At 45.7% G+C, this 11,439-nt stretch overlaps 1 protein-coding gene across 1 annotated transcript in view; it reads right to left on the bottom strand.

Annotated features, from left to right (window-relative positions):
- The window catches only part of LHFPL2 (lipoma HMGIC fusion partner-like 2), a 16,296-nt gene extending 7,047 nt beyond the window's left edge, over positions 1–9,249 (bottom strand). The window contains exon 1 of the mRNA XM_009327256.1: positions 8,589–9,249. Within this exon, the coding sequence (XP_009325531.1) occupies positions 8,589–9,018 (430 nt within the window). The 5' untranslated portion in view covers positions 9,019–9,249. The remainder of the gene's footprint in view (positions 1–8,588) is intronic.
- Between the last annotated feature and the right edge of the window lie 2,190 nt (positions 9,250–11,439).

Below are 11,439 nucleotides of genomic sequence, written 5' to 3' on the forward strand. Positions count from 1 at the left end.
GCCATTTGCATGCTTTTGACTGCTTCATCCACCTAGAGACAACCGAAGTGATGGCATCCTACTCGGACACTTTCAGCCCTGTGAAATGATTCAGTAATCCCATTTTAATCAGATGAGAGCTAACGAGGTGGGCTCAGGCCAGCTGATGCAGTAGTCTCAGCAGTCCACACTGGCTAAAGGAAAAGAGTGAGGGTAGTGCCAAGATGCTGAAGGGAGCACTGGTTACTGTACCCACAGCACAGGGCCCCAGACCTGCCTCTGCAGCTGCTCTGGATGACTACCAGACGCACCGAATGCAAGCAGATGACCAGAGGCAAGAAGGTCTTTGCCCAAAAAGAAAGGGGAGACTCTGCAAGCCGTCCATGGAGACGGCTTCTGGCCCACTTGGAAACACTGCACAACAAACAAAAGAAAAATTCATAACATTAAGAAGATCAGTGCTTAAAAAAGCCTACCTGGACACCACACTCAATGCAGGTTCGCATAAGCAGAGGGGATTTGGGGTAAGTTGGAACCATGGCTGTTGAGGGTGGGGAGGGCTGCCGGTGGGCAATGCACCGAGGCAAGGTCCATACCTGCAGTCACTGCAGAGGACTGCAGCCGTACACAGATTTCAGTGTACCTGGGATACCCTAAGTTGAGGCAGGAGAATGAGTTGTTTAAAACTATAACCAGGTGATGGCTCAAAACCTGCAGAGATTTTTTTTTTTCCCTTTAAAATTGTATCAGGGTCATATAAGGGTACGCAGTTACCAAAAGAACAAGCAGTTCCCTAACCACTGCCTGCCCCAAGCTGAGGAAGAGGTTAAGATCCCTACTCTTTTCAACAGTAAATTAATTATACCATTTGCTCATGCGTCTTTTCCCATTTATTAAGCAAATCAAAGATGCTCATTCATAACCAAACCTATGCAAACCTATGTAAACTTCTAATGGCATTACTGATGTTGGGGTGTGGAAACAGGGACACGAATACAGTGCAGGAGGCTACTGGTGGGAGACAATAGTCAGTTTATCAGCTTGCTGTGGGTTGCTTTGGCAGAATGACATATGAGGGATTTGGTTTTGTTTTTTTTTTTAATATTGGTGTGATCTAACTGCTTGGACTTCTCTGTAACAAAGCATGAGCCTGCAGATTCCTGCTTTTAGGAGAGGGGAAGGCAAATTTGCCATTAGCTTTTAGTAATTTTTATATATGTGGTGAGAGTCCCCGTTAGTTGGGAGGGAAAGAAATGTGGAGACTCAAAGTAAGATCAGTCCCAAGCCCTGAAATGACAGCACTGCCCCTGTGCTGGCCATCAGCCACATGGAGTCATGTCACTACACTACGGGCGCTCCCATGCAGCAGATGCTAACCCTGCAATTAAGTCAAGATAAAGCACCTTATAGGGGAAAAGCCAAATGTTTACAAGTTTTCAGCAATGTAGAGGTAACCGAAGACCTCTCCACTCATAGGGCCACTACTCAGGCACAGCTGCGAGGGTTTGTCACTTCTCACATTTTACTTTAAAAGCCAATGAAGCATTAATTGTTTTTAATCTAGGGTGGCCCAATAAAAGTTTTGAGGCTGCTAAATGAGAAACTCAATTGTGGATGGTGAAGTTGGGAGGTTCCTGAGTCAGGGAAGGAAATATTGGGCCATGTCAATTATTCCATCCATGAAAGAAGCAGAGGAGAAGACCCAGTATGTTTCACACCACTCACCATAACCTTTTGCACTGCCATTTGACCAGTGAGCGCAATACCCTCCAAACCATCAATCGCTTATGCTGAATCAGCAGAAAGGGAATGAAAATGACCACCACCCAAACACAGCTCTATAAGGGAGGCTGAAACAACAACCTGCTGCGGCTTAAGCAAAGAGGTAACAGGGCTGCAGACCACATTTTTTATGGCATTACATTTCCTCAATACTGATGCCGGAGCACAAACAAGACCTTGGGGGTGCAGGTGGGAGGAGCTGCAGAGGAACTAAGGCTCAGTGAGAAGGAAAGGGCAAAGGGGGATGCAGGAAGGGGAGGATTTCGAGTGGCTTCATGGGTTGTACTGCAGCAGAGTGCAGGTCACTGCGAACAAAGCAAAACTCAGAACCACCAATTTCCTTCACCACCACACCAGGTACACTGAAGACAGGAGCTAAGCATAAGTTAGCCCCCCGTCTTGGAAGAGCCGCTTTCATCTTTTTTCTTGCATTTGAGTGAAAACACAGCATTTGTTGAGTTTAAATATTCTCCTAGTTTTTGCATCCTACATACAAACAGCAGCATCGGTCTTGGCTCTGAGGTCTGGGAGCAAATATCCGACGAAAAGGGAGCTCTGCTACTCTCCCGCTATCCCCCTGGCCTCTCAGGGGCAGCCAGCACTCTCTTACCCTGCATCACCAGGGCCGGGGTGTAAAGACGTTCTCAGCATCTCACCTACACCGGTAGAGGTAAAGGACCTTGGTGTGCACATGTACCACAGTAAAACACTTCTCAGTGGGTAGCGTGAGAGTCTCACACTGAGCATTGATTGATGGAAGACATTTATGCTTGCTGAGAAAATCAGCTGCCAAATTTGGTCACCGAAAACCTGAATTTTTTGTTTATTTTTTTGTTCTATTTACAATCTGCTGGGTGTCTACTGGTTCCCACGTGCCCACCTTGGTAGTGCAGGAGATGAGCTGACCACCAAATCTAACAAACACTGAAATCTCACTTTATTTCTTTGAAGTTACCAACACTCTCACTCAGGCTCAATAGCAATTTAGCACTTGAACTCAATTTTCCTTCCCTGGCATATTCCAACACAGCAGTCCCCTTCGCTTGAACTTTCAGCGGCCAAGTGTGTATTAGATGTCATGCTGGCATTTGGCCATATAGGTTACACAAAGCACTATACTGCAGACAGCAAAAGCAGTTCAGACTGTCAGGATTTCCATTAGAAATGCGCCCCCCCCCCTTTTTTTCTTTCTTCCTACCCCAAGAATTCAGAATTCTGGCAACAGAAAAGAAAAACTCTGAGCTGAATCCAAGAGGAAATACGCCTTTTGAAAAATGCATGCTCTGCATTTTAGAAAGACAAACAAGAAGCTTCCTTGCCTTCGACGGCAAAACCACTCTCGCTCTGCTCTCCTACTGCCTGGGCTCCCCAGCCGAGCAACAGCTTCTGTTGCCCACAGGCAGCAATGTGAGCTCACAAGGTGCTTTCTTCCTTGCTCGCCAGCTTGGCCCTTTCTCAGACAAAATAATGCTTTTTTCAGTATACTGCTGCCTACAACCAAATATCCTAAACTACTCTGCAACTATCACAACCATTTGCGTCATGCTCTGAGCATCAAAGAGCTCTAGCAGCCTCATGCCCCCTCCACAGCAGCTTGCTTCTCCTTCTGCATCTTCTCCCCTCTCCAAGAAAGGCCCTGGCTGACCTCTCGCTTCCTCTCTACACCTCCCAGTGGCCTCCTTACCGTCCAGCAGCCAGGAGCATGCAGCCGCACGGCCCCATGCACCACAAGCCCACCCTGTGCAGCCAGATCCTACTTCATACACCCCCACAAGCAGCTCCAGATCCTCTTCCCCTTCAGATGGTTTCCATCATGCTCTGCTCAGGCCATCTTCCTAATCACCCAGCCTCCCAAATGGAAATGATGACCAGTAAGTATAACACCCTGAACTATTTCTTAGTGAAAGAGATGTAAAACAAACTCTTCCAGCAGCAAAGATAAACTGTTACAGACACCGCTGGCTTCAAACTGGGTTTCACCTCTTCATTTTAGAAAATTGTGGAGAAGTTTCCTTGCATTTGAGGGTAAAGCTGAACTGAACTATTGCCCAGGTACTGCAGTAGTTTCTGATGGAGGAACCCTCCAGGATACCACAGCAGGGAACAGTAGAAGACATGAACAGTAATAGAAGGGAAGAAATAAGAAATCATAGAAAGGACAGAATGAACGCAGGAGACCTTGTGAGATACCTGAAAAGAGAACGTACTGTGGAAGAGACTTCACTGCTTGCAACTGAGCAGGACAAGCGTCAGGGAAAAGAAAAAGCCTCGCAGAATAAAGCAGAGGTACAAGAAGACACGCTTGGCAGGAATAAGTAGGGTGAAATGTTAAAGAAACCTCAGCACTGGGTAATGAGAGGAGAATACTAAAGTAGGACCCTCAAAAGGAAGAAGACGAGTCGTCCCCCAGCAATGCTGGAGCAGAAACTGCTGGGGTGAGGGAGGGAAGCCCTAACCTGCAGCATCTGGGCCCAAGCAGACAGACTCCAACAAAATGGCTGGGGGAACCTAATGCTCCTGGCCCACCTGCAACGGCCTTTGAAGACACAAACCTCTGCTTTGTCTGACTGGACGTATATCTGTTAAAGGCGTAACTGGCAGCAGCCCAGCCTGCTAAGCCACATGATGGCAAAATGCAGCCATGCATTCACCTGACCAAACCAGAGACACCCCTCGGCGCGCAGCTGGGACGCAGCTGGTCTCCTGACTGATGCAACCCAATTTTTACATGTTTTGGGTTTTTCTCCCATGCTTCTGTCAGTAAACCCATTTAGTCAAGCCCCGTTTGAGCTAGGAGACCGTGGACTATGAACAGAGAAAGTGGTGAGAAGGTGGTGACCTGCAAGAGGCCTCCCAGATGAAGCCATCAGCACTCTGGGAAGATTTTAGAGACAAGGAGCTTTTTTATCCCCTTTCAGTAAATCTGCCTGGCAATGCAGCCCTGCTCCAGCATGGCAAAGCAGGAGTAACAGAAACTGAACTCCCAAACCCAACCACCTTCCTGACAAGCCACCACCCTTTACCCCTACTCCCTCCCCAAAGCCTTCCCAGGCACATGATGGTGTAGCTCCCCACAAGGAAACATAGGGGCCTGCTCAAGTTTTGCGGCTGAGATAAGATATGTGCTGCTAATTTAGCTTCCGCCTCCTGGTGTGCAGTCAGGGTGTCGCTGGCGGGTTGTGGCTCACTTGCAAGTCAGGCAGCCGCTGGCTGTCGGGAAGGGTCTGTGTTCACCCAGCCACAACTCCAGGGGCCAGCTCTGTCCAGCTGTGCCCTTAGAGGTGAAAAAAAAAAAGCCAAGAAAAGTTGTTAATGATGAACTTCATAAAGGAAACTGTGTCAGAGATGGAAGCCAAACCTGTTTTAGGCTCTGTCCTAAGCTCCCCCCGAGCCTCCTTTGAGGCCAGGTTATGCTTAGGTTATATTACTTAGCCCCAAAGTGAAGTACGCAAGCCCAAATAAGGCTTGTAAACACATATGCAACTATCCTATATCCATATCAAGATATGTCAATAGGGGATCACCAACTACTTACTGCCTATAACTAGATGATTACTGTGAAAATTTACTTTCAATTGTTTTTTATCAGCTACCATATAATAACACGCTGCCTCTTCTAGCCTCTGCATTTCAAGTGATTCACAGACTGTAAAAATAGAATACTTTCCCCAAAAAGACATTCAAATGAAAGCCTGCCTGGTCTTCTTGCTGCTGGGTAGTAATTATCTATTTAATTACACGGCTCCATTCTTTGCACTCTCTATTGCAGAGAAAAGATGCTTTTCCAGATGAAATGACCCTCAAAACATCTCCAAAACCAGGGCCAGTGATTACTGTTTCTACAGCTCCAGAATGAAAGGCACTGCAGTCTGAAAATAAGTGGTAGAAGGTCTTGCCCTATAACAAAGGAATTACAGGAGTTTAAACATGAGCCATATTTTCTTCCTTTATGGCTTTGTATTTCTGATTTTCTGCCACCAAAAAACCCCTCTATAGACCAGATATGTGTATGGCTCCTTCCTGTTGACCTAAATGAGAGTTTGCACATTTGTACAGGGGCCATAACAGAAGAGATGTTGCTTTCTGTTCTGTAATTTCACTGTAGGCATCATCCAGGTCACAAGCAATGCTGCTAGACTGAAAAGATATATTTGGTGTCTGTTACTGCTTTTTCACAATCAATTCCAGGAGTAAATTAACTTCTTTTATGTTTTTAATTATATTAAATCTCCACTGCAAAGATATAGAGATTTTAAATGAGATTAAGTCTGCAAGATCCTGAGTTCCTGTAGGTGACACTACCATGGGTGCATCTCACCTTTGAAAATGAGATATTTGACATACTTGCAAATATTGGACTGATATAGGCTGATAAACAAAATTATTTTTTGAATTCTCCTCCTACGCTTATTAAAAAACATAATTGTTCACATTTGAAAGAATGATCTTACACTTAAGACAATTAAGCAAGTGTTATATCTCATTCTCCGGTCAGGGCATTAGTCTAGCTATCATAATCCCTGTATGGATTAACCATGCTGACAACTGTCCTTCTTGAACAACTTGCTTAAGCATTTTCCAAAACTCAGGAACTGAGAAAGTTGAAATTAGCACCTGTGATAAGTCATAAGGAAAATAATTTCAACTAAGTAAGCAGATGCTGTAATGCTACTGGCACAAAAGTAGCAGTGGACCCAGTAAAACTAATCTTGAAAAAATGAGTTGCTAGCCACAAGATGCCTGGCTGCAAATACTGGCAGGCATACTTCTCATAGCAACAGTTTCAGTAACATGACCTTTCTATTACCCGGTTTCATGCTGTGTCATTTATCTGAATTATAAGAAGGGAAGTGCTTCTATCCTCGGTACAGCTCCGAAAGGACTGATCTATCCCGTAACATGCAAGAAATGCTTTGTTGATCGTACTGTTCAATTCTTGAGGCCACAAGTCACATTACAGGTACAGCCGGTTTGATAATAAAACATAAAACTGTCTTTGCACCTATTTTCTCACAAATACGTGGTCTCCAGAACAGTATTCTAAGATACAAGAACCTACTTCCTGCTAATCTTGATGTTAGACTAGGTATTTTGAGATGGTATCAGAGTTTTAAGTAAAGTTATCTTTTCAACAGACCCCAGTCTGACATGCCAAACATCTACTGAGGCTGCTAAACGATCTCTCCCATAAATACCCCTCCAACAGAAAGGAACTAATGTCATCTCCTGAAAAACAGGTTTCATGGATTATTTCTGAAGTACAGGGTAAGAAAGCAAGGAGCTAAAACCTTCCCCTGGCTTATCTGCACTGCAGAGCTGCTTCCTTGTCGCACTGGTTCTGGCAAATTCTGTAAACTAGGAGTGATTACAGCAAAACCTGTAATTTTTATCTAAAGGACATTCATCTGCTAGTTGTATGCCATCATGTGAACAGAAGCATCTTGAGCCAATTTAGGCATCTAATTCTGCCCCAGAAGCACAAACCTTACATTGTGGGTGACATGAAATAAGCAGTACACTTTTATACCGAAGATGCATGAAGTGGAGGACGGTGAGAGCCGCCATGCTAGTGCTTCAGGAGCCAGTGTCAGCTGGTCCCTGGCCCATACCACTGGCTCTGGAGGGCTGCAGCAGGCAGCAAATTCAGTTTTTGCCTACTTCCCCATGTGTGTTTAGAATAAGATTCATTTAGGTCTCAACTAAGCAAATGAAACGAACGAGCTTCATAAAGGTTTGAACACCTATCATTACACCTCCTGTCTAGGTACAGCCACCACAGATGTGTTTGGCCACCTCAGTGGAGGTGAGGAGGGGAGAAGCCGGATTCACATTCAAGCGAACAAGTTAAAACTCCTGATTTTTGTTGTGATGAAACCATTTTACGAATTGAAGACATGTGGAGGTGGAGGAGGTGGCCCTGCTCATTCCCTCCCTCCTCACAGGTCTCTGAGGGCTGCCAGAGGTAGGGCAGAAGACCACTCTCCTCCTCCAGATGACCACACACAGAGCACAAAAGATGAAAACCTGCGTATGGGACAGGTTCTCCCCATGGCTCGCTGGAGAGTACAGAAAACCGGATACTTCTCTAACTAGGGCTGTCCAGTGTCAGTTTACTAACAGTCATTTAATCTCTGTAAAATCCATGGGTTTAAGCAGAAACACCAAATTTCTAGAACCAGTTCATCTTTTCAGGCAAAGCACAGCTGATACTTTGACAGTGAAAAGGTAAGCTCACTGCGCTGTGTAACTGCAGCTGAACAATAAGCTGGCTAAGGGAAGGGTTTATCGTAAGGTATCGCTTGTCAAGCTCACAGCCTTGAAGGAGGCTGCTTAGCACGAAATGCTGGAGAACTGGGTGTGTGACTGCAGGTTGTTCTTATCCCTGGGGTGGTATTTGCTCTCACCACTGTCACGAAGCCTCTGAGACACTGACAGAACTGCCTTCAGTCCACGGAAAAATTACTAAAGTAGTGAGAGGGAGATAGACCGCCTTAACATGAGTATTCACTTTGCTCTCTGCTGGTAACAAAGGAGGGAAGTTTTTGTTACTGAAATAAATTCAAACCGAGGGAAAAAAAATGAACAGCAAACAAAAGCAACACTGGTCAGTTCATTTTGGCACACATCAGGCTGCAATTCTGCTGCCAATGTCAATGTATTACATGCTGTGTAGCTATAAATTTCAGTTGTGTTTGAATAAACACTAGCATGTAGAACCGCTTTGGGTCTGTCTAATGCAGTCTGTCTGTAGACAGGACAGAATCACTATTTCTTCAGCTGAATGGCCCCAAAATTAAAATCTTTAGTTGCTCTCAAAGTACACGTACCTGCAATCCCTTGTAGCAGCCCACAGACATTAAAAATGCTTTTCTTCATAATACTCTGCACACACATAGTAAAGACAGACACAAACGCCACGGCACAGAGAATCATGATTCCCACGGCTAGGAAAATAGCGGTTGCCTGCCAGAACCCACTGGCAATCTCATTGAAGTTTTCGGCGTAAGGACCACAAAGCGTGTCTCTTCTAGAAAGCTGCATGTGGGAGATTCTGGTGCAGCGCCCGTATATGCCCAGCGTCGGATGGTAAGGCTCCTGTGAGCCCCCTGTTCTGTTGTCCACATCCTCGGAGCTTGAAGGCTTTGCTTTGCCAATCAACCAGTCTGCACTCATGAAAGCGATGAGCTCTGCAAAAGCCACCACAATACTCAGGAGAGTCCATAGCATCGACCGACACGTTACAATGACATGACACATATTGATGTCCAGTGCTTGTGATCAGTGCAGCTGACAGGCTTAAAATCCAGGCACCAGGGGGAAAAAAATAAATTAAGAAAGAAAAAAAGGACCCTAAGAAAATCACTGCAGCTGCTCTGCCTGCTCTTCCAGCTCTCTCACAAAAGCCAAGATGAAACTTCTCAGGAGAAAAAGTGAACGGCCCCAAGTTTTGCAAGCAGTGCAGTCATTTGTTCTCTCTCTTTAGTTCCCCCTTTTATCTTTCGGTGATGCTGAGCTCTGACGTACGCTTTTCTTTCTTAATATTCATACTGGCCCATGACGCTGCAGGCTGGCGGGGGAGGCCACAAGGACTGCCCACTGTTTGACATCACACACCTACAAGAAAAAAAGAGACAACACATCAGCAGTGAGGAAAAAAGTCTTCGTTTCCACCCGCACAATAAGCCAAGATCTCGTGCAGACCCACATCAACATGCAAAAACTCTACCAAGGGCCCGTCAAACACGGCCTGCTGGAAACCTCCTGGGTTTGTCCCAGGGGAGTGATTAATCTCCCGCTGCCCGGAGGTCCTTACGGTATCTGCTCTGCCCCATCTCATTGCGTGTGTTTGTCAAGCACTTTGCAAGCAAAGGTCTCAGTAACACCCAGCGGTCCCACCCACTCCTACCACCACGCCCCCATCATCTTCCTCTGGTCAAAATTACCAAGGTTGCTGGCAGTTACCCTGCAAAATATTCGCACACGTTTGAGCAGTTTCACAGATGTGCAGCTCCTGCCTTCAGTTTGGGAAGGCAGTATGGCGTGCCTTTGGGAAGGAAGCTGGGCACAGCTCCATGTGTCATGGGCACCTGGGTGCAAGGGGCAATGAAGGAACCTTGTTCCAACTTTATGTGCTTCTGCTGACTGCAGCTGAGCCAACCCTGGCCTCGAGAGGAGGCAAATAAGACTGCAGCTGGGAACAGCCGGCCCTGTGACGTGGTGACACAGCCCATCCCTTTGAAGCCTGGGTTTTGCAGGAGCAGTGCTTCCCCAGGTTCTGTACGCAGCTTTGCACCAGTGTTTCAGAAAAGCAATCTGCCTGCAGGTATGTCACACACCTCATCTTGAACTGATGCCAGCATGAGCAGCCTCCAATGACTTATGCCACTGGAAACAGGAACCTGTGGAAAAAATGCCCCAGTCGCTGCCAAGTGGCTGAGAACCCTGGTGAGAGGGGTTGCCAGTCAGCCTTGAGCTTCCCGACTCCTCTCAATTCCCCCCTTCCACAGTCCTGTGCATGCTGGGACTGCAGCAAAATGTTCCCCAGGGCTTTCCCCAAGCTTTTATGCTGCCTTTCAACAGTAGCTGATGACATTCCCAGAGTTACACTTATCTTGGTACAGGAGGCAATCAGAGATCACTATACTTCCAACTTGTATCCAAATATTGGCCTTAAAATAACAAACGGGTTCAAGCACACGCCTTTGTGCTTGAACTGAACCTGTGTTGCTTGAAAGCAAGAGGGGGAGCAGGAAATGCCCTCACATTACCCCCTCCTTGATAAGAACGTAGCACTTCCAAGTTTTCCTCACAAAAACCAAAATACCAACATTGAACTGAGGCAAGAGAGTTGACAATCAGATCTGGACCTCACTACTGCGTTGCTGCCAAACACAAAGGGGTCAGCAGATGCCAGAAAAACCAGACATCCCCAATTTTTTTTAAGCTTTGTCATGGGGTTGGTATTTAATTTCTCAGGAGTTTTGAGCCCAGTGGTTGAATCCTAGTCCCACTGAATGCAAAACGAAACCAACACCCACAACTTCCAACACATTCAGAATTTCATCCAGCAATTTCTACTCCCTCCTACACTAGTTGTAGTGAATCATCCACAAGATTTTATCCGCATTACTCTTTCTCGTCTAGATCTGCAGACTCCTCTGGTACTAGCAGATACATGGACTTAACCTGCTGTGCCAACAACTCAATTTTGTCTGCCTTAATTCAATGCTATGGCATTGCCTTAAAAGAGGCAAAACTTGTTTAGTTGTGCTTTTAGCCATACTGAGATAACAGTTCAGCTCATTTTCCATTTTTGTGGGGAAAGCATGAAGTTTTCAAGCAACCTGACATACTGACGACTCGAATACACCCTTTGTAATAACAGAGAGCTGAAGTGTCAGCCTGCCAAAAAAAAGTTAATTCTCTCAGTATTTCCACTTTAAGTAACAACTGGAATGTAGGAAATGTCCACTACAAACCTAGAGTCTTCTCCTGTCATCTGCACGATTAAAGAGAATTTAATAGAAAATGTCTTTATTTTTTAAGAGAAGTTAAAAAAAGTTCTAGAATTTGTATTTCTGTGCAAACACTGCACCCATGGGAACTCCTCATCTTTGTAATTCCAGGATTTTAACTGAGGTGCAAGGGACCTAAGAATTGAACACCCATCATAGCTTT

Source organism: Pygoscelis adeliae, unplaced genomic scaffold (genome assembly GCF_000699105.1).
Source record: "Pygoscelis adeliae isolate BGI_AS28 unplaced genomic scaffold, ASM69910v1 Scaffold26, whole genome shotgun sequence".
Classification (NCBI taxonomy): domain Eukaryota; kingdom Metazoa; phylum Chordata; class Aves; order Sphenisciformes; family Spheniscidae; genus Pygoscelis; species Pygoscelis adeliae.